This window comes from Quercus robur, chromosome 10 (assembly GCF_932294415.1).
Source record: "Quercus robur chromosome 10, dhQueRobu3.1, whole genome shotgun sequence".
NCBI classification, from domain to species: domain Eukaryota; kingdom Viridiplantae; phylum Streptophyta; class Magnoliopsida; order Fagales; family Fagaceae; genus Quercus; species Quercus robur.
In genome coordinates, this window is record NC_065543.1 from 5,211,376 (window position 1) to 5,236,010 (window position 24,635).

The 24,635-nt window shown below is 33.3% G+C and overlaps 1 protein-coding gene across 2 annotated transcripts; it reads left to right on the forward strand.

Moving 5' to 3' along the window:
- The first annotated feature begins 11,951 nt into the window (after window positions 1-11,951).
- Window positions 11,952-23,809, forward strand: LOC126703621 (uncharacterized). 2 transcript variants are annotated; one of them, XM_050402647.1, is made up of 14 exons: window positions 11,952-12,115; window positions 12,355-12,456; window positions 13,416-14,324; window positions 14,656-14,756; window positions 14,863-14,977; window positions 15,262-15,339; window positions 15,531-15,623; window positions 16,138-16,221; window positions 17,342-17,440; window positions 18,791-18,853; window positions 20,607-20,637; window positions 21,656-21,702; window positions 22,195-22,253; window positions 23,274-23,809. In XM_050402647.1, exons 2-14 carry the CDS (start codon window positions 12,409-12,411, stop codon window positions 23,506-23,508), a joined length of 1,962 nt encoding a protein of 653 aa, XP_050258604.1. In that variant the 5' UTR covers window positions 11,952-12,115; window positions 12,355-12,408; the 3' UTR covers window positions 23,509-23,809. The 2 variants fall into 2 exon arrangements, with proteins under 2 accessions (XP_050258604.1, XP_050258605.1); XM_050402648.1 differs by having other exon boundaries at window positions 11,965-12,238.
- The last annotated feature ends 826 nt before the right edge of the window (window positions 23,810-24,635 follow it).

Genomic DNA, 24,635 nt, shown 5'->3' on the forward strand with positions numbered 1-24,635 from the left:
AACCCATCTTTATCTTATATTTCTATTCCTAACTTTTTTTTCCTATATTTTTTCTTTAATTGTCTGTGTTTACGTCTCTTTTGTTTTTCTTATTTTTTCTTTAATTGTCCGTGTTTATGTCTCTTTTTGTGTGAGTATGTGTCATCGTATCTGGGTACTTAGGCAAAATCTATAAAGACTAAAGATGTTTTTTTTTTTTTTTTTTTTGTAATGAATCCTGTGTTTTTCATGACTTTAGTCAGTCATATTCTTAATGATCGAAATGGTTTTGTTTGACGTGGATTTTGTTCATATTGGTTTCAAAGTTTATTTCTTGGCTGATATTATAGATTGTAATATATTTATTCATCAAACTATTTAGTTGAGTTTGTTTTCGAAATTGTTTTCAGTGTTGGACATTTTCTTGAAGCATGTTGGTATCATATATTAAAATACTGTTAAGTTGATAATAATAATAATAATAATATAGTTTAATAAATATTTGAAACGTATAGCTGTTAACAAATGTTTTAGCTATATGATTTTATTTTACAAATTCAATTTTGGTGTTGTAGTAAAATAAACAAAGATTAAATTATATATTGTACTCAATACATTTTCCGTGCATCGCACGGGTTAGCGACTAGTATTAATAATAGCAAAAAAAAAAAACCCAAAAACAAATATGGTAGTGGACCGGTGGCACTCACATCAGTTGGTTATCCGCCTTTGTCAATATAAAAAATAAATAATCATATAAGTCCGGCTAATGAGTTCTTAGGGGTTATGACATTTGTTAATAAATTATTTTAGAAAAATTATAATATTATTTTTATAAAATATATAAAAAATGGTTTAAAAAGTCAATGACACTTTTTGTTTCCATTAATAATTCTAAAAATATTATCTAAATCAATATACATAGGATATCCATTAACTTTTCAAATCATAGTAATAACTCAAATAATTAATTCTCAAAAAAAAATCAAATAATTAAATAAATAAGCTTAGCTAAAATACAACGTACTTTATTAATATCTATAAAGTTTGAATTTTTATCAATACAACGTACTTTGTTAATATCTATAAAGTTCGAATTTTTATCAATATAATATTTTTATTCAAATTCAGTTATCAGGAAAAACAAAAACAAAAAACAACATACTTTATTAAATTTTAATCACAGTCGTACGTGTGAGTTAAATTTAAAAATCACCTCATTTGAATAAATAAATAAAAACCAAAGTAGGAACAGTATTTTATCATTTTTTTCACAAAATTCAATTGATGTTGATCAGTCATATATTGACAATAAACGCAAATTTCAGGAATCAAATAGACTAAAAATTAAGGTCTTACAATCCAATTTGACAACAGACCCAAAGTTGAATGGATCAACGATGTTTTCAACCAACAAGTTTTAAAGCAAATTAGACTATTAAATAAATCTATGGGGGTGATGTAAGTTAGTTTTGCTGTTAGGTCTCTTCTTTTGCTTAAAGAAATATAAGAAGAATGGAACATTCACATTGGATCTTGGTAATTGTACATCTTCGGGTGAGGCTTAGATAAAATATCTCCATCATCTATTTATTGGAGGAAGTTCCATTGATCTAATTCACTCTACCTGGACTCCAGTGGACCATATTAAAGCTATAGGAGATTCTAATTTCTTTGTTGTATTGTACGGGACCTGTGTCTGCATGGAAAACTACATTTTAACCATTTTCAAATGAATTTTATCAGCCTGGCCAAATTTGTGTTGGAAAAACATTGCTTTGCATCTCATACAAAACAAGCATCGGAAGCAACACAAAGATCTACTTCATTCATGAGAGATAACATATAACATTGAATTCTAGAATAAAAAAAAAAAAAAACAAAAAAGCGTACCTTGATGTGGTGAAATTCAAAGACAAGATTTGAGAAGACCTTCAATCTTCATTCTAATTCCACATAGTACTCAAGATGAGTGGTCTCTCAATTAGTTCTTAAGTACGATGATTTTCTTTTTTGTAAAAGTGTTTTCAAAAGATGTTGGTAAGATAAACTGCCGTTTGGTAACGTTGTTCTAATAACGTTGTTTGTATTTTTTGGAAATAAGTGTGGGTAAAAAAGTATGTGGAAATATGTGTAATATTATTTAAAAACTAAATAACTGCCTAAGCAATTACTTTATTTAATAACTCTTATTAAATAAATAATTAATTATCTAATTGAGTTAGCCTTTTGGGTTAGCCCAATTGGGCTTTAAGTGTGTGGCTTGGAATGGGACTAAAGAGACTAATAAGAATTTAACTCCAATAGACTTTAGACTTATCTGTCAACTCTTGACAAGTCTAAAGTTATTATTAATTATATAACAAGTACTACTATGAAAATATAATTATACTCTAGGTTTTAGTAAAAAATTATATCCCAAGACTCTAATATAATATCATTTGACCCCTCCATAAAACATCCATAATGAAAAAACTCATAATAAACTGTTACTTTGTAAACAATTATTTTATTCCTCGAGTCCCTGATTTAATTTTTTAGTTATTCATATTTATGAAATCTAATTTCATTAAATATAAACTTTAGTAACTCTTTCCTAAAGTGGCTAGCCTTGAATAACTAATTCTCATTAAACTTATCTCAAGGGGATATTTGGTGTCTTTATAGAAAGAGTTATGGATTCCATTTTGAGAATATACGTTCCCTCGACACTAGTTGTTGTTACCCAATATATTGAGGTTTTGATCGTTAAATTAAATCTCACTCCTAATATATTAAAACAACCTATATTTCATGATTGAGTTTACAAACCTTTTAGGATTGAGAGTCTATAAAAATAGAAGTCGTGAGATTTATTATTCAGGTAACAGTTGTTAATTGAATAATTAATCTCATAGCGGTCCAGTTCAATGTATCTTACACACTTAAGACACATCAGCATATCAACTAGAAGTCTTCACTTCCATAATCAAGACAAACTATCTTAGTTGACATGTTATAGTCTTTACAAATGAAACGCCCAATTTCATTACCGACTACGAATTACATTTTTGAGTTTATAAGGAACTTGTGATTTATATCTTCTGTAACTAAATCACATACAATACATCTCAAGAACTATGATAATGTCCAATTAGTTGGTTTACACAATTTAATTATTTATAACATGCATATAAATAATTATTTTTTTGATAGATATGGAAAAGTCTTCTTTTTCTTTTTTTTTGGGAGGGGGGGGGGGGGGGGGGGGATGGTTATGACTTAAAATAGATGTGGAAATTTGTACCATTCTTTTTGTTGGTTTGCAATTAGGATGATATTTTTTTTGTTTTTGGTTCATAATAATTGATCTTTGTTTGTATTAATCGCAATGTTCGTAATTTTGTATTGTATTCAAATTCCAAGGTTTAGATTTGGAATTTTCAAATGCATTGAATAAATCATTTTGTAGTGGGACATTTTTGTTCTTGTTTTTGTAAATAGTTTTTCTATTAAATTTAGAGGGGTACAAATAGTGATATTAATTAAACCTGTAAGGACACGATTATTTAACGACCCAAGAATGACATTGGGCTCGTATGTAAAGGGCCCTAACAATATGATTTGTAGAGAAGTGGGCTTGAAAGGCAGGGCCTTGGTCACCGGTCAGCGATTTAGTCGTGATTTTTATGGGAGCTTTTACATGGTTGGATTTGGCTTGACTGGCTAAGCACTCCATTGGTATGGGTTGTAGGATTTAGGTTCTCGGATTTCGTCCGAGGAGCATAGTATCCTTCCCCTTCTCCCTTTTTGTAGGATTTTTATCCTCCTTTTGGGGGGGGGGGGGGTCCCTTTCCCTTTCGTTCTCTCCCCCTTTTATACTAGTGATCACTTCCCTTTTAGTGTTCACGTGCCAGTTTCACTTTCTGGGGCGCAAACCTGTCCTATCGATCCATACCTAGAGTGGTTGGAGGTGGTTGGGAAAGTTAAATAGCATGGTTTGGAGTATGGGCCCGTCAGATGCAGGATTCTGTATTACTATGTTGGCAGCTTTCTCCCTTGTCCTGCTCCTGTACTGAGTTTGTCCTTTTCTTTGAGTGTTTTGTAAGGTGCTGAGCATAAGATCGTCATCGGCCATATCCTTGTGCCTCCTTTGGGCTTTCATTATGCGTCCTCGGCAATAGCTCTCTTCGGCTTAGGCCTTGGGCCCTAATGTAGAGTGGGCCTGGGCCACGAATTCTTTGGCCCCACAAAACCTATTACTAATTTTATTATCTAACTTGTATAAATGGTGGGTTGACTTTTAAATATAAAACAAAATAGTGTTAATAAAAAAAGAATTCATCACGTTTATTTACATTTCAGTTTATAAGTTTTTTATAATGAGATTCCTAATAATTTTAGCATATTTCCCCAAAAAAAAAAAAACCAATTGAATTTTTTCTTCATTTTTCCTTCTTAGAAAAAGCCATCGAAACCTCATATTCATGAATTTTCTTCATATTTACATAAAACAGTTTTATGAACTATTTTCTAAGATCAACTAATCAAGTCCTTTCTCTCTCAAAAAAAAAAAAAAAATCAAAGTCCTTAATTTGGTTTTTAATACTTTGGAATATTAATACTAATGATACACAAAAAAAAATGACAATTATTGAGATGATATGTTATTAGTAATTAATGTATAATAAAAATATGTCAATTGCAAATCTATGATACACTTTTTACAACTTGGAACCTCAACAAACTACGAAAGATGTTGTAAATTTTCGTGTGTCTTTAATACTTTTGGAATTTAGAGAATCTTTGGCATAAACTTGTTTTTGCACATACTTTACATCCAATAATTAAATGCAATACAGGTTTTTTTTTTTTTTTTTTTTTTTGAGGGTAAATGCAATACAGGTTAGTATAGGTTATCAGCTTATTTTGTATATCTTTTTTATGATTCTAATTTTTTTTTTAATATAATAATAGGTTTATTACAATTAAGATTAGGTAGGCATAGCCCTATAGTATTTTTTAAAAAATAAAATAAAAATATGGTGTGTATAAATGACCTTGGAATATATACTAACATTAGAATTTGGAACTTTTAGAGGTGATGAACTCCTTTGTCTGGTTGTCCCTAGGGACGGTCGAAAAAGGAAGTCACAAACCTTCCTTTTTGACAAACGAACAAAATGAAAAATAAATATTAACAGTTTAAGAAAACTCCATTATAGATGACAAGTTGAAAAAAAAAGTTTGTTTTGAATTAAAGTTGAAGATGAAATTGAGCTTTTCATTTTAGTGTTTAGGGAATTCAATTATAGACTTATCAAAATTTTAATTATTCATTACTTTTAAAGTTCATTGTATTAATTTTAATAGAAATAAAAATAAATATTAATAACATAATAAATCTAAATTATCTATTTGATAATAAATGGTTAGCATTTGATTTGAGAGTTACTCAAACAATTTGCAGGATTCTTACAAAAGAATCCTAAAAGAATGGAGTGTTGGAGTTGGGACAAACTTTTTTTTCTTTTTTCTTTTTGGTGAATCATCCTACACTTCCGTGTCTATTTCTTTTGGGCAGATTTATTTATTTATTTATTTATTTTTTATGAAAAGCTGAAATTCATTCATAACCGAAATTGGAGTACAACAAGGAAGTAATACAAATAAGGCTCAGCTCTAGCTACATATGAGATGCTGCAACACAATCAAGAGTGATGAGGTGCTGCACCATAGGAGGTGAGACTCCTTTCCAAACCTGACTAATACCATTTTGTCTAGCATATTGAGCAAGATCATGTGCAACCTTGTTGTAGTCCCTTTTCAAGTGCTTAAAATTCCAGCTTTTGAAGGAGTCCATAAGGTTTAATATACCTTGGCATAGATGGCCAACACCACCTTCAATATTAAGAGCTTGTAGGCTTTGGATAGCAATGAGAGAATCAGATTCAATGATGACATGGGATAGCTTTAATTCTCTAGCCAGCAAAACTCCCTCTTGTAATGCTATAAACTCAGTTTCAAGACTCGTGTACTGTCCAAGGAGCACTTTGCTAAGGGCTGCCACTGCTTCTCCCTTACAATTCCTGATAACCACCCCTATGCTTGACCTTCTGCCATCATCCGACGATGCACCATCCACTTTAATTTTATGGAAATCTGGTGGGGGGGCCATCCATCTTGATCCTTCAAGGGCATGTCTCCCATTGAGTAAGGCAGCAGCTTCTTTATGTTCAGAGATCATCCTCTTTGCGTGGTACCAAACCTGGTTGGGTGAGTGGAACTTGTCTTTAAAACACTTTTGGTTCCTGTTATACCAGATGGACCAAGCAACAACAATAAAGAGCTCCAAGTCTCGGGCAGAACCAACATTGAGGATTCTCATCGCAGCTTCAGAAAAATCCAAACAATTATCATCCAAATTCACTGGGCAGCCCTCCCATTTATTCCAAACTTGCCTAGCAGAATTGCATAGCAGTAGAGAGTGTGCAATAGATTCAACCTCCTGTTCACACATTGGACACAACACATCTATTTTTATTCCTCTTCGATGTAAGTTCATCCTAGTTGGCAAAGCATTCATGCATGCACGCCAAGCAAAGATCCTGATTTTTGACGGGATCTTTAGGTTCCACATTCCTTTCCACAATGGTGCCCTTGCATCTCCTCTAGAGCATTCCCCTTCCTCATTGGTCTCAATCACTTTGAGAGCAATGTAATAAACACTCTTAACAGTAAAATCTCCCCTTCTATTGCCAACCCAAATGATCTTATCTTCAGGTAAATTGTGACTCAAAGGCATGTTGATGATAATATTAGTTTCAAAAGGGAAAAACAGAGACCTTACCACATCAGCCTTCCAACTTCTTGTTTCAATATCTATTAAGGTCGAAACCATCGGAAAATCATTAAAAGGACGAGCTGGGGAGATTACTTTGTAAGTGGAGGGAGTAGGTAACCATTTATCCTCCCAAATGTGGATTTGTCTTCCATTACCAACCCTCCATCGAGTCCCTCTTCTTATGACATCCAAGCTATTAAAGATGCTTCGCCAAGCATAAGACGGATTACAGCCAATTTTGAATGTAAGACGTCGCCATGAGGGTAATACTTGGTTTTATAGATGCGAGCAACCAAAGAGTGGGGATTGGATAGCAATCTCCAACCTTGCTTAGCAAGCATGGCCAAGTTAAAAGCTTGGAGATTTCGGAACCCCATGCCTCCTTTTAATTTTGATTTACACATGCTTTTCCAGCCAACCCAAGCTATTCTATTTTCCTGCTACCTCTGACCCCACCAAAACTTCCTCATCATTCCTTCAAGCTCCTCACATAGCCCTTTGGGAAGCTGGAAGCAACTCATGGTATAAGTTGGGATGGCTTGGGCTACCGCCTTTATAAGGACCTCACTTCCTCCAATGGACAAAAGTTTCTCTTTCCACCCCATTGGTTTTTTTGCTACCCTTTCTTTTACTTCGGCAAAAACATCTTTTTTTGACTTCCCAATGATTAAGGGTAGGCCACGGTATTTTCCATGTTTCGAATCTTGCATTGGTCCCAATATCTCCAAAACTTCACCCTTGATGTCATTCGGGGTGTTTTGGCTGAAAAACACTGAGGATTTGTCCACATTTATTTTCTGTCCAGAGGCTGCCTCATAAAGCTCAAGAATCTCCAAAAGTTTTTGGCCCTCTTGTCTACTTGCTTTGCAAAAAAGGAGGTTGTCATCTGCAAAGAATAGATGCGTAATCATAGGACATCCTCTGCAAATAGACACACCATTGAGCATTTTATTCCAAGCCGCCTCATTGATCAATGCTGAAAATCCATCTGCACATAACAGAAAGAGATAAGGCGACAGGGGGTCACCTTGCCGTAACCCCCTAGTTGGAATAATGCTGCCATAAGCCACTCCATTAACTAAAACAGAATAAGTCACAGTAGTAATGCAATGCATGATGAGGTTGATCCATCTTTCATGAAAACCCATGTGCTCCATAATTTTTTCAATGAAAACCCATTCGACCCTATCATAGGCCTTACTCATGTCAAGCTTAACCGCCATGTTATAATCCTTCCCCTCCCGTTTATGATCAAGATAGTGCATTAGCTCAAAGGCGACCAACACATTATCGGAAATTAGTCGCCCAGAGAGAGAAGCACTTTAATTTTTTGAAATAATTTGGGGAAGGATAAGTTTAAGACGGTTGGCTAAGACTTTTGAGATAATCTTATAAATTACATTGCACAAACTAATAGGCCTAAATTCAGTCATCTTATTGGGATTTTTTGTTTTAGGGACGAGTTATATTGGTTCTATTTATTTCAGCCATCACATATTAATATTATATTCAATCAATAAGCCCAAAAATAAAAAAAATCATAAAATAATAATAAGCCCAAAAACACACACGTGTCTATATATATATATATATATATATATTAAAAGCCCAAAAATAAAAATAAAAAACAAATATAATAGTGGCACTCACATCAGTTGGTTATCAACGTTGTCAATATAAAAAATAAATAATTATATGGGTTTGGTTCACGAATGCCTTTAGGGGCTGGAGACATTTGTTAATGAATCATTTTAGAAAAATTGCAATATCATTTTTATGAAAAATATAAAAAATCATTAAAAAAGTCAATTATATTTTTCTTTTCCCATAAATAATTCTAAAAAGATTTTCTAAATCAATATTCATATGATATCCATTAACTTTTCAAATCATAATAATAACTCAAATAATGAATTCTCCATAAAAAAACTCAAATAATTAAATAAATAAGCTTGGCTAAAATACAATGCACTTTATTAATATCTTTAAAGTTTGAATTCCTATAAAAAAAAATCTAGAAAGTTTGAATTTTTATCAATATATATATATATATATATAGTATTTTTATTCAAATCCAGTTATCAGGAAAAACAAAAACAAAAAAAACATACTTTATTAAATTTTGATTACGTCATACGTGTGAGTTAAATTTAAAAATCTCCTCATTTAAATTATATAAAAAAAATTTGGAACAATATTTTATCATTTGTTCACAAAATTCAATTGATATTCAGTCATATTTTGACAATAAACGCAAATTTTAGGAATCAAATAGACTAAAAATTAAGGTCTTACATACCAATTTGATAACAGACCCAAAGTTGAATGGATCAAAAATGTTTTCAATCAACAAGTTTTAAAGCAAATTAGCTAATTAAATAAATTTATGGGTGGATGTAAGTTAGTTTTGTTGTTAGGTCTCTTCCTTTGCTTGAAGAAATATAAGAAGAATGGAACATTCACATTGGATCTTGGTAATTGTACATCTTCTGGTGAGGCTTAGATGAAATATCTCCATCATCTATTTATTGGAGGAAGTTCCATTGATCTAATTCACTCTACATGGACTCCAGTGGACCATATTAAAGTTATAGGAGATTCTAATTTCTTTGTTGTATTGTATGGGACCTGCGTTTGCTTTTGCCCATGGCAAACTCCATTTTAACAATTTTCAAATGAATTTTATCAGCCTGGCCAAATTTGTTGATTTGGACTATATTGCTGTATTAAGTGTTAGGCTTTAGAAATATGAAAGAGTGGCAAGCAACAATATCCTATTGCTAATGAAAAGACTCAGTGCTTGTGTTTGTGTATAGATTCTGTTTCTCAAAAAAAAAAAAAAAAAAATGTATAGATTCTGTAGAATTGTACATATGATGATGCCTTTATATAGACACAAAATAGGATAAACAGTATCACAGTACAATAACAATACAATAGTACCCAAGCAATAGTCCAGGCCTTGGGGTCTTGAGCTCGTATTTTTTTTTTTTTTGAGAGAGTTTCAACTTATGGCGTCCGCTCCTGATGATAGCTCTTTATCATCAGACCAAGACACCAATCGTATTCTAATAGCCCCTCGTCATGTTAGTTTGATGTGTAATACTATATATTATAATTTTCACAATAATTGAGTTAACAAACTTTTATTAGCTTTCACTTTTCAACTAAATTTACTACTGACATTGCTTTTTTATCTCCCAATAACAACTTGTCATCTTCACAATTGTAAAATTTTTCGTGTCTCTAAACTTATGATAGATTGTTAAGAGATTGACTTGAGTTTGGATACAAAATCACTGCAGTGTCCTAATAGAAGTGGCTTCGTGAAGATGTTAGCCAATTGAAAATGGGAAGAAATAAGCGTACGGTGGTGATGAACAAAGCGAAGGCAATTCTAATGTGCTCGATACATTCATGAATAACATCGTTGTGCAATTTGGATTGCTCTCCGATTGTCAGAATAGATATACTAAACTTATAAGTGTTGGAATGAACCACAGTATCCTGATTTGTTGCACCAATGGATAAGGAAATCCCCAAACATAAAGCAAAGTCCAATAGTTGAACGTCGGTCTGTAGGGTCTCTTATCCAATCAACATTGGTGTAGGGTAGGAGTGTTAATGGTGATATTGAAGGATAGATAAATCCTTCGAAGGTTTTAAAATGACTTTAGTGGTTGTAGTGAACATAGTCCCTTGAAGGCTAGAACATTAAAACCTTCCCCTTGGTGGTTCTTGAGATCATTTCTCATCAAAGTTGTAGATTCTAAATAATGATTGGTATAAAATGTGATCTACAAAATATACAAATTTAGGTTAGGTATGGTTCCATATGTGTTGTACTTTAGATTACTCAATTAAATTTAATCATGTGGTCGACAAAATGTAACACACAAAAAAAGAAAAAAAATTGTCTTCAAGAGACCACTATACCATCAATTAGTTTTATTGACTCGTAAAAGATCTGAGAAACGTGTGATGGATGGAAACTCATCACGTGACTTGCATATGGCCTATTTTTAATAAAATATATTCATTTTTAGATTAAAATCTAAAGAAATTCAATTAAAGATATTTTCATTTCATTCTCTCTTTCTTCTTCTCCCCTCCCCCACTTACCACCATATAACCTCACCACCTAGCGACCACCAATGACAATTGAAAAAAATGAGCTTGCCTTGCAGTGGATTTTTTTATGCAATAATGTTATCTTTCTTCAACCACAATTAAATTTAAATTCAAGAATTATATATATATATATATATATATATTTCACAAATTTTTGTTATACCACTCAATAATATTTTATTGGATATATACATTAGTATGTGGATTCCAAAGGTGCGTAGAGAAAGTTTGTTCATAAATATATTATTATGTTTGAATTTGGATTTTTTAATATTCAATCTAAATTGAGAAAAATTATTTTGAGACCACTTCATAATATATTTTCTCCTAAACCTAAGCTTGATATTGACTTTTACTAAATAAATGACCATAAAGAAGTTTTTTCTTGAGTTGAGCTGGAGTTCAAGCTACCCATAAAGAACTTTGTTTATTTACCACTGTAACAAATTCTATGTTATATTTAAAATACAAGAATTGTGGAGAAATGAATTAGAATACAAAAACTTTAAGGAAAATTATATAAGAATAGCTAAAATTTATGCCATATTTAATATTAAATTCATAAATTTTAACTTTGTCAATTAAAGTCTCAAACTTATGAAATCATTTCAATTTGAAGCTTTATTAACATTTGTCATTCTAGATCGTAATGGATAAGAAAAAACCCGAAAAATATTAATTGAATTTGCATTTCACTTGGAGTTTATTCATAAATTAATTTGGTATGTAACAAAGGGTGTAGGGAGATAAAACTCTGTTTCTATTACTTTCTAAAGAAAAATCTTTGCCTAGGTGAAACAAAAATATTTTTTTGATAGAAGGTGAAACATAAATTAATTTGAAACGATTGCTTAATTCTGGACTTTAATTGAAAGAAATTAAAATTCTACACTATAATTTAAAATATGGTATATAATAAATTTGTGCCTTTTAGATAATTTCCCAAAATTTTTTAAGGCCCCTTTTGAAAACCTCCAAAAGATGATCAAATACAAAAGAACTGTCCCCACAAGAATAAAACGAGAGGCAAAGAGTAGCCATGGAAGATTAAAGCTAACGGCCTAGTCAAGCCACACGATTTTCCTCGTCATACTCATATCCACTAGTATATCTTTCATTGGACAGTTGTGTCTGACAAAAAAACATTGAAACCCATTTTTTTTCAGATCACTGTACTTCCAAGTAAGAAAAAGTTTCGGACCCTTTTTTTTCTATAAAATTCTTCAACTTTCATCACTATTTGTCTGTTTGGCTGTCACTGTAGATTGATTTATAAGAAACCCAGTTCAAGAATTAAGCTTTAAGGTCTTAAACTAAGATGGGTCTTTTTGATTTTAGTTCTAAGTGATTGTATTTAGTCAATTTTGAGTTTGATGTTATTTGTTGGTGATCTTTGTGTATATTTGTGTTGTTTTAAGCAGAAAGATGAGAGCTTGGTGAAAATTTTTCGGTATTGATTTCAAGTTGATGTGACAATGTTGCCTGTTTGCTCGGCCACCTCAAACTGTGCTTCTCGTTCTCAGGTGAGACTTTATTTATTGAATATAAACGACTAGCTATTATGTAAAAATATTTACAATCAATGTCATTGATATCATTGTTTTTATTGATTTTATGAAGTTTGAACTATGTAAGTACTTTGCTTATCTTACACACACACACATAAATAGTAATCATCCAAGTTGTTAGAGTTTTAACTTCTGTACAAGTGAAATTGGGTGCCCTTTCCTTCATCCGATATAATTGAACGTTAAATATACTTTGGTCAAATGGATGGTTTTACCATCTTCATATTGTTACTGTATTAGTGAGAGATTTTAATGTGGCAGAATTTTCTACTATTAAAAAGCACTATTTGTTATATTGTTTCAGATGGTATGTGTTGGACATGTCTACTACTATCAGGAATATATATATATATATATATATATATCTCATGTTTGATATGTCTACTATTATATGTCTGGCATGTGTAGAGATGCAAAAATGAACGGTTGATGCGTCAGAAGATTTCATTGAAACCAATTTTAATCCAACAAATTGAGACTATAATAGCATTGGAGTTGGAGTGAAATTGAGGATAATGATGTACATAGATTTTAAAATTTGACTGCTGACAAGAAGTTTATGAATTGGAAATTTGGATCAAATGAGTGGGTCAACTTATGTTTTCTTGATACTTTATGTTTACATATTGAAAATTTTGAACCAGCTTTCTTTATACCGTGAGCTAATAGAGCTAAAATGTGCATATGTACATATTCTGTATCTTCCATCTGAAAGTTCAAGAAAGAAAAAAAAAATTGGTTAGAGGATTCAAAACAAATAGAAATTTTCTGCTCTTGAGAAGCAAATGAAGGCACTCTTAGCTTCATTGACTTCCAAGGCCAAGCACATATAAATCAGCCTTGCATGATGTTATGTGATGCATTTTTGTGTAATCTTCTTTATTGATATACTTTTAAAACAATGGATTATGCAGATTTCATTACATGGACTGCGATCGTTGTCTCCACTTCAGAAGGACTTTGAGCTCAGATGTATTGTGGAAGACAGTGTTTTCTTAGGCTTGCCAAATGGAAATCAATCCCGTGGAGAAATCTTTAAAACACAAGCTATAAAGTCTTTCTATTCTAACAGTCACTCCTGCCTTACAAAATCAGATTATTTGGGATGCAAGATTTCAAACGTCTGGAGTTCTTCAATTGGAACAATAAATGAGCGATGCCTCTTAGGAAGGGTTGAAGTGAATTATATAGAGAATTCTAGCACAGCTGCAGTGGAAGAGGAATTCATGGACTTGATGGAGCAGTCACCTCAAAATTCAAACATTTTACTGGGACCTGTAGAACCTGAAACCATATCAACTACTGAAATGACACCAGAGTATTCAACCTCTGTATCTGACTCTCTAGACATGAATAACGATACATTGTTAAATTCGAAAACAAGTATTGATGATTTCCTGGCTGGTGTTAATAAGTCCTTAAGTGTTTCAGTAAATAAGGGAGAAAATGTTGTGAAAAGCTCTCTAGATGCAATTACTTCATCAATCATATCTATCACTAAAAGGTCTACTGCTGCAGTGGATAATGCCATTAGTGGAGTGTTTTCAACTGCTGATCAAGGCAGAGAATTGGCTGGTAATAGATTAACAAGCTTTTCAAGTGACTTGAAGGAAGCTGCAAGTAAAGCATCTGTTGTTGCTGTTGATGTATTGAGGCGTACAATTGTGGCAGTGGAGGATTCTTTGACAAATGGGACTTCCTTTATCGTTTATTCTTATGGGTCTGCTAAGGAGATGCTTCCTCCAAACATTAGGGATACTCTGAATTTGTCTGAAGAGAGAGCAATAGAACTCTTGAGGCCAGTCAGGATGGCTTTTCAACAGGTATTCTCATACATTGTTTTTCACTTTCATTTCATAGCTTAATTTTTTGGATAATTCAATTTTTTATATTGTGAGATGCTCATTTTTCCTATAATTCAGATTCAATGGAAAATTGCCATATGGCCTATGTTAGTTTAAATAATAGAGAATGATTTCCAAAAAAGTTCCAAATGGTTTGGATTATCTGGTTGATTTCTGGTGGGCAGGGCATCAGTCATAACTTTTGCTCTAGACATCCTAATAATTTTATTTAAAAAAAAAATGATCAAAGTTGTTTTGGTATCAGTATAGTGTTCATACATTACATGCTGAATTTATCTACCGTGAACAGGTTTATATTGCTATTGAGGGGCTGGAGAAAAATTTAGGTTTGGATCCTTCGGATCCAATTGTTCCATTTGTTCTTTTACTTGGCACCTCAACCACTTTATGGTATGACTATTCTTTTGTGCTCAAAAGATTTCTTTATTTATTTACATTAAGAAAATAGCTTAATCTCTTGCATGGGAAATTCATACTTTTTATCAGATATGTGCAGGGTTTTTTATTGGGTGTGGACATACAGTGGTTACTCAGGAGATTTATCTCCTAAAGTAACTTTGGAGGTCTTGACTGGGAAGGAGAATGCTGTACTCATTGATGTCCGGCCTGAGGCAAGAGACTGTAATTTGTTCTGGCCTTTTATTTTTTAGGACTCACGGTTCTCCATCAAACAGGCTAAAAATCAATCAGATTCACTTACTTCTCAAAACATGTTAAAATTCATTTTTATCCCCCACTAGGTCTGCTGTTAGAGACTCATGGTTCCTTTTTAGCTCTTTCAGTATAATGAAAGGAAGATCTTTCCACATCCTAGGGTTAAGAAAATTTCTTCTATGAGTTTCTGAATGTTGAATTTCCTGCTGATCTTTTGTGCTGGGATTTTTCTTGGTTGAAGGTTCTAAGAGAACGAGATGGTATACCTGATCTTCGACGTGCAGCTCGGTTTCGTTATGCTAGTGTAGCTCTTCCTGAGGTTGGTTCAAAATGTTTTTTCAAAGACGTATCAAGAAATTTTTTATTTGTGATGAGGAAGAGTGAAATTCCAGTACCTTTGTGTTGCTGCTACTAATGACAGGCTAAATAAAAACAAATATTTTGATTTCAGCAGCTTTTCACTCCCTTTGCTGCTGAGCTGGTAGGTTACTTATTGTTAGTTAATTTCAGGTTGATGACTCTGTAAGGAAGTTATTAAAGAGTGGAAGAGAACTGGATGACACCTTAATTGCTGCTGTCATTCGAAATTTGAAGATTGTTCAGGTATGCCGCCTTGATATTTTTCAATAGCTTAACACTGTGGGATTTAATACTTTTAAAGGGAAGCCTAATAAAAAGTGCATAATAACATTTTGGACTTGGACCTATAAAAACTTTGTGCTTTAGCCCCATGGTTTGGTCACTATGGACACCATAAAGTAATTACAAATCTTTACTTCTCTATAACCTCAAACTACCATGTGGTTCTCTAGGCTCTGAATTATTAATCAATGTTTTCCTTGCCTTTTTCCCCTCATTATAAACAATCTAAGGAGGTGCAATGATGAATATGAAAGAAAGATGCAGATGAACAAAGTGATAACCATAAGATGCTTTAAATGTGTGAAAAATCCCCCTAGTAATTTATCCAACAACTGAATCTAATGGATGGTGTTGAGAATATAGATTTATTATGGTGCCATAAGGTTCCTTTATCGCGCACTTTCTTGTGATTTGCCCTGTTAAGATCTGGCTTGAGGAATGATATCTCAAAATTTTGTTTTTCTACTACCTGTAGGACAGGTCCAAGGTCATAGTCATTGATGCTGATGGTACTCGCTCCAAAGGCATCGCAAGGTCCTTGAGAAATCTTGGGATTAAGGCAAGTGTTCTAAACTTTTCAAGATTCTACTTGAACAAAAGTATTTCTAAATTTTCCAGTATTCGAATATATCAAAGTAGCCAAGTAAAAAGAAAAGAAGAATGAAAGAGTTATTTCATCAAGAAAATTAAATTCCCCCACCTCCTGGGAGTTGGAGTTGGTGGCTGCTTTTACTCATCTTTTGGACTCTCATATTTCTCCTAATGAAGGCAGAAACTGGGTGAGGTGGAGATTGAAGAGCAATGGTGGGTTTTATATGTGTTCTTATTACTATGTTTTGGTGGATCTACTTCCTTCAGTGTCTCTTGAAAATTGGAGTGTTATGGCTCCTAGATGAATTTATTTCTTTGTCTGGATGGCGGAGTAGGGAAGATTCTCACTGTTGATGACCTTAGGAGGAGAGTTTATACCTCAGTGGATTGGTGTTGTGTGTGCTGAAGTAGTTGGGAGGCAAGGGATCACCTTTTGTTCCATTGCAGGGTAGCCTATCAATTATGGAGCTTTGCTTTTAGGTCGTTTGGGATCTCTTGGGTTTTACTTGGGAGGCTGGGAGAGTGATTGACCTTTAGTTTGGGTGGAGGAATTGGTTCGGTAAGCATTCTTCGGGTATTTGGAATTTGGTCCCATTATGTTTGATGTGGATTATTTAGAGGGAGCATAGCAGACGTATGTTTGAGGATTTGGAGGACCAGCATTTGGCCTTATTTGTAGTCTCTTTGTTTCATTGGTCTAATACATGGGAATTACATCTAGTGACTCCATTCCCATGTTTATAGAGCCTCTTTCTTATTGCACAAATTTTTTATTTTTTTATTTTTTGGCTGTGTGCTTATTGTAGAAAGTAGTCTTTTTAAGGAAAAAAAAATCTTACTTATCAAAAAAAGAAAAAAAGAAGAACAAGAAACTATATTTCAAGAAACTTAAATGCAAGATGAAGCTTCAATTCATTTGTCCTAAAATGGTCAAATACTCCTGCTGTGTGGGAAATCATTTTAACTAAAATTGGTAGTACCTGAATCATTAAAGAAACTTATGCTGTAGGAAATTAACTCATTGGTCTTTGAAAATTGCTAATAATCGTACTGTATTCTAATGATTTGGTTGCTGCTTTACATGACAGAAACCATACTTGGTCCAAGGTGGCTTTCAATCTTGGGTAAATCAGGGTCTCCGTGTTAAGGATCTCAAACCAGAGACGACACTTGCTGTACTCAATGAGGTGTTTCTTTCACTCCTGCTGCTTACATTCTTAACCTATAGTAAATTCCTTGAGAGATATAATATCCTGTTGAGTGCCTTTTTTCCTATGTCAATATGTTAAGTATAAAGATTCAAATCCTAGGCACTGTGCCTTCTGTGAGTCCTTTTATTTGATTGGAATTTCTATGTTATGGCTAGAATCCCAGGATCAACTGATATTCACATTTGATAGATGAAATCTGGTACTGATAAATTTTTTATCTACTGGAGTGCCATTGGTCAGCTAGTATAAATTTTGGAAAATAAAGGGGGAAAAACCAAGTTAATGAAAAACATAGGTTGGATAATTTTATTTTAATTCTTTATAATATTTGACACCCCTAAACTACCTTATTTATATCTGATAGGCTCCATACATTGTTCATAAGTAATGCTTTATACTGCCGATCAAAAAAAATAAAATAAAAGAAGTAATGCTTTATACTGAGTAATGTGACTGATGTGAGGCTATCAATTGGCATAAATAAGGTGTGGGGATTAATGAACTCTTAGAAACATGAGGGATTCTCAAAAGTGATAAATTCAGACTACAACAATTTCTTTGTTGTTCTTGATATGACTTAACCTTTTACTCCTATATGCGCTCAAGTTTGAGGGAATTTGAAATGAATGAAAGTTAAATCCATACAATATTTGGTGGGGTTAATCTCTCCAACGAATACTGAGAGGTGTATGCAGTGCCTTAAGAAGGCTATCTGATCAGTGTAAATTGTTTTCCTGATTTATAACTAAATTTGATTGTGAGTCTTTGAATCTAGATCCAAAATTACATGGCTACTAAGCAGTTGCTATTAGAGTAATTATATTATAGGCGGAGTGGCTATACAGCAAAAGAAGCATCAAAGATGTTATCCTGGGTAATGTAATGTTGAAAACTAGTGTGTTCCAGATATCAAACTGATATGAAAATATGGGTAGAAGAGACAAATGAAATATTTTATTTGCTTCCTATAATTTTCTGGAAGACTCAGTTTAAAATTCATTATAGTTTTTGAGAAGTGGCTGTGTTTTGCATGTCGTCAAATGTTAAGGAGGGGCAGGTTGTTGCCCCTGTAGACTAGTTTTCAAACTGCATTACCTGTCAATATGTTGGTTTTGTAGGATTTAATTATTTCATATTCTTTTGAAGTTGTAATTCTTTTTTTTTTTTTTTTTTTGGATAGGTTCTTTTAAAGTTGCAATTCATTTTCTTCTGTTTGACACATCTATATTATTAACATTTAACAGTGCTTGTTGTTTACAGTTTCCTCTCTCTCTCTATTAAAAAAAAAAAAAAACTTTATACTAATGCATACTTGGGTCATTTCAGGAAGCTGAGGCAATCCTGGAGGAAATCCGTCCTTCTCCAGTGCAAGTTCTTGGGTTTGGTGTGGTAAAATTCTGGTCTTGTGTATGGTGGCTTAGTTATTGGTTAATTGCAATTAAATTCCATTTTAGGTGTCTTATTCTTCCAATAGAAGTTACCTTTAGAATTATCTCCTAAATCCAAAGGGATAAATTGAACATGATCAGTAAATTGCTTTTTTTTTTTTTTTTTCAAAGCATGCGGCCTCCACCTCTCGTGCATGTAGATGAGCTGGGACTCATCTTTAACAAGCTCTATCCATGATCCACCTAATGAAAAAAGTTAACTTGAGGATATGATCTATCATGTGTTTCTGTTGTCCAGATATTCTTTGGTTGATTTTAGGTTTACATTTATGGAAGATTTGTTGTGTGATAGATTAAGATTAAATGGAATATTCTACGATCAGCTAAGACTAAATGACCAATGCAAATGAGTTCTTTTGTTAATAATTGAACAATCATTGTTTAGATTCCGACTTACTGTCTCTCAATGATTACTTTCCTGTCTCATGTGTCAAATCAATTAGAGTAGTTGCATAGGCATATTTTATGGAGTGGATCAAGGGATGAGTTCAAGTTTCACTTGGTGGATTGGAATGCAGTGGGTTTCCCAATTGCAAGTGGTGGTTTGGGGGTGCATAAATTAGGTGTCTTTATTGTTAAGGAAGTGGCTTTGGAGGTTTGTGGAGGAAGAGACTTAGTTGTGGAGATAGATTATGGTTTCAACATATGGGGTGGATGGGGGAGGTTGGACAATGAAACCAGAGTGAAGAACACAGGAGTGTAGCTTATGGAAGATAATTAGGTAGGGTGGGACAGATTTGCTTACCACGTGTGCTTTGAAGTGGAAAATGTTGAACAAATGTGTTTTTAGGATGATAGGTGGTGTGGGGATCAACCTCTGATAGAAAAGTATCCGCTTCTGTACACATTGGCACCTGACTAGAATGCTTTAGTATCTTCATACTTGGTTTGTAGTGCCAAAGGCTGGGAGAGCCACCGGGATGTTCAGTGGATCAAACAATTTAATGATTGGGAATTGGATGGTGTTGCATCCATGCTTGGTTTACTCTACTCATGTTTGCCTAGGAGTTTGGGTCCAGATAGATTGGGATGAAATTTGAGAGGAATTGGGGTGTTCGATGTTTGTTCTTACCATGGAGTGTTGCATGTCCCAAGGAAGATAATCTTTTTTATGGAGAGAAATTTAGCATGCCAAAGCCCCATGGTGAGTAGCTTTCAGTGGACAGCAAATTGGGAGAAGATTTTGATGAATAATAATCTTATAAAGAGAGGATTCACAATTGTAATTGGTTTTGTATGTGTAGAAGTAGTGGGGAGTTGGTGGATCATTTGTTACTTCAATGAGATTTTTGGCTTATGCATTGTGGGGCTATGTTTTTGGTATCTTTGGAGTACATTGGGTGATGCTGTCTAGAGTGCTTGAATTGCTGGTTGTTTGGCAGGGTTGTTTCAGTAAACGTTCTGTGGATGATCATCTATCCTGCGTATTAGTGACAGTGGGAATCTTACAAAGTTTTCTAATTCGATTTCTTTTGCTTGGAATTCTATAATTACAATTCTCTAGGCTCTCTTGTGCTTTGTATCGCTCGTGAGTTAGTTTCAATGGAATAAATCTTTTTTTTTTTTCCTTTTTTTTGCTGGGTAATGGAATAAATCTTTTACTTTAAAAAAATGGTGGGTTTCATGTGAAATTGATTACGTGAATTCTTCAAGTTCATCTTTCACTAACCAATGTGACGACTTTGTGTTTACAGGGTTCCATTGTGGCACTTTATGCAACACTAGGTGTGTACATTTTTTTCATGAAACTTACAATTTAATAACAATTTATATGTGATATGCTTTATTGAGTCTATCGTTTGTACATAAGTAGTAATATTTGGCATACATGTTTTGACATTTCTTGAGTTAATGCTTCTTGTGGTTTCATCCAACAAATCAAAATGTAAGAGCCAAGGTAGTTACGTCTATTGGGGAAGTGGGTTTTGAATGTTTATTGGTCCCAGACTATGGTAGATAGCCTTCTGTAAATGTGTATAGGTCTCATGAACTAATCAAATTATTAATTGATCATACTTATCAAAAAAAAAAAAATATTAATCGATCATTTTCAAAAAAAATTTTCCTTAATATTTTTCCCCTAACCATGCTCATAGTGATAGTACTTGTGGAATTTGTTGAATAATTATTGGTGGTTATTGGCAATCATTTGTTTGGGATGCTTGTCCTTTCTTTTACTTGACTTAAGGAGTGGCTTCTGTTTAGATAATTACCTAGTTCCAACTGGAATTTTTGTAGCTTGAGTGCTTGATACTAGCCTAAAAAAGAAAGAAAGAAATTAAAAGAAGCTTAGTTGATAGTGTATTCTTGATGCTCATTGTTAGAAGTATGTGGTTAAATGAATAAATTTACTATATCTCAATAGTTTAAGCTTTTGAGACAATCGGTAATTTAACATGATATCAGAGTATGAGATCCTAAGTTCAGTTCGTGTCTCCTGCACTCTACCTTCTATTTAAATTATTACATGTTTGGCCTCACCTATTAAAAGGTAGTTTTGGCTCACACGTGAGGGAGAGTGTTAGAATTATGTGGTTAAATGATTAAATTTATCATATCCCAATAGCTTAAACTTTTAGGACAATCGGTAATTTAACACTTATCTATATCATTCTTCTTCAACTTGACCTTGACTTCTTGTTAGGGAACTTGGTTCTATTAAGATGATCTTCAAATCTTTCTCTGATATACTTTTTTTGGTTTACCTTTCTTTTCCTACTAACCAAAGTTAACTTTGCCTCAGAGTGGGAGAAGACACTACAACTTATAGGCATTGTTGGCCTGGGTCAGGTGCTTATTTCTCTTCTCCATATGAATGTTTATATAAATTTGTTTTCCAAATTAAGGTTGGAAAAATTATGAAACATTTTGAAAATCTTGTTTAAAAATGTATGTATGTATTGTTGTGCATGCCCATATCAATGGCTAAAGTGTTTTTTGTTTTCTTCCTATCTACAGACATTGTTGAGTTATTTGTTGCATACATAGTAATATGAGGAAGGTCTTCTAGTTATATCATGGTCCATTTTTGCTAATACTAGGAGGGTCAATAGTTCATAAATCGCCATTGAGCACATCTTTTCATGGATCCTGCTTCAGCTTGCATGTACTAAATGTCCATTGTTAGTGTTTTGTGGGGTAGGCTCAGATTCTGGGTGCTTATTTGTCTGATATATATATACACACACACAAGAATATTTTTAAAATTCTGTTAAGTTTCCTAAACCTTGTGCATTGTGGTTTTTTCTTTCCTTATTGATGGGTTTATTGCAACTCTACCAGACCATCTTTCGGCGGGTTGCTTCTTATGAGGGCCCTGAAGATTTTAAGCAAGATGTGAGGTAAATCCTACTTCATAATGCTTGATAAGATCATGTTATCTTGATAGCAGAGAGACTGATTAATTCCTTTTTATTTGATATCCTGTTTTTATGTATATTTAGATGAATCATAGTTATTTATAGAATCAATCACAAGGTGGTGAAAATCTTACATATGGATCTCTTGTTCCTTCTTGGACTGTTTTATTGATGAGGGATGGATGTTTCTTAATATTATGTTAAAACACAAATTTTGGTTTTCAGATTCAGATTATTCTGCTGTTGATTAGGCAGTCTGGATCTATGAATGTTTAATGTGTATTATTTAATGCTATCTTTTGTGCTTACTGTTGTAATTTACATAGACACGACTTAGGATTTGATGTATGCCAGAAGTTTGCTTTGGTACACTGAAAATTGGGATAGGACTCAACAGTAATCCTATCTATTCACTAATGAATGGAATTCTGAATTAATGTCAGAATCATAATTTATTTTTTCTCATTCTATTTTTAGGATTTGTAATAATTTATATAATAATAAGAATTAAAATCAAGTGAAAGCTCGATTATGTAATGGATTAGTGTAACTTCATAACATTGCAAACTTTCTTTTTGATGGTGACTGTTCAAAATTTTTCCAAGCAAGCTACATTGCTGATAGAAAAGGCATATTGATATTCTTGCATGTAAGTTTTATGATATGTTACTAAATTTGTTTGTGCTTGGACCAGCGTGAATAAGTCTGAGATTTCAAATATTTATTTGTTGGGGCAATGTTATTCCTTTTGCCTAGTGCTTGTTAAAGCTTGCTCTCGCAAAATGAGCTCCTTAGTAAGATTCTGCTGAAAATGGTGCGAGGAAAATAAAATAGAGAAATGCAGCTCTCAAAATGCTAGTGGTCTAACCACATAATATGTTTTTTTTCATTATTTCCAGGGTCATGCCTTGCGGCACATGTTTACTGTCAGTATGTTTTATCAAGAAAAATCATCTGACTGAATAATTTTCTAACACTAAGATCTTCTTATTTTTCTTGAAGGCTGCTGCTTGCTCCTGTCAGAGTTGGAGCTCAGGCATTTTCATGGGCTGCTGGAAAATTGGAAACAAACCGCATTGGACTACCAACATCCCCTTCATCCTTAGATGTTCAAAACCGGGTCTTGCAGGCTGCTGCAAAGCATGGATCTCAACCACCTGATACCGAAGGTATCCAAGAGCCATCTCCTGAATCAACAATTCCTGTTACTGAGAATGTAGATCTATCGGAAGCATAAGGTTGAGATGGTTCTTGTACAGTACATCAATTTGAGCCTCACATTCAAACGCAAGAATTGAGCTGAGTTGTATTATCAGTGAATCCAAGTTAACTTCAGTGACTGGATAGAGTTATTAATAACCAGTAATTGCATATTGACTTCTTTTGTGAAATTTAAGGTGACCTTGTACATTTCATTGTCAGCGAAGCAAGTTTTTGACATTTCATTAACTTGGCTGCATTCCAGACAGATAAACTATACTTTAAAAGCAAGCACCAACTTTCTTAAATGCTAAGGTGGTTTTCTAACCGATTATACATTTGCAGCGTTGTGCATATGATATTTTCTTCACTCCACAAGCAAGAACTGCAGCATGTTATCATGAATTTTGATTTGTTCTTTAAAGGACATCTAGGAACTGACCAGAAGGAATTATTATTATTATTTTTATTGTTTCTTTTTTAGTGGAAAGCTCAGGTATATATAGCCTGTCTAGAGACAGGTCTTATACTAGTAAGTCTCTACATATATAACAAATTCAACACTTTTTTTTGTCACAATTGTTGAGTTGACAGGCTGTGATTGGTATACAATAAAAGTAATTTTAGTAGTGATATCATATGAAAGTGATGTTGCATTAATCACAATCCACAACCTTAAATATTGTGAAAAAAGCTGTGTCTGTAGAATTGTGTTCCATATGGCTTCACGACTTCCTTAAAATGTGAAGATGAAGAGGAAAATTCATAAGATCACATTATGAATTTTGGAGTGGCTATGCGAATGAAAGTAACAAAGAGGAATGGGGTTTTGGAATGCCAATGCTTTTAATTTGTTAGTCAAACAAGATTGAAGACTAATGCATATTATTTACTTTTTACCACATACGTGGTGATGCTTCTTACACATCGAAAAAGCAGCTCGATACACGTTGGGTAATTGAAAAAGGTAGTAGATGGAGAATATGCAAAGGGTGTAGTGTGAAATATATGAGGCAATACATGGATGTTGAAGCCTTCATCTTTAGACCTAATGCCTCCAATTATTAACCTTCCACAAGATGAAAAAGTAAGTGCTCTAATAGATGTGAAAAAGAAATCCTTAAGCGAGGAGTAGCCAATAAAAGGATCTTATATACTCGTGAT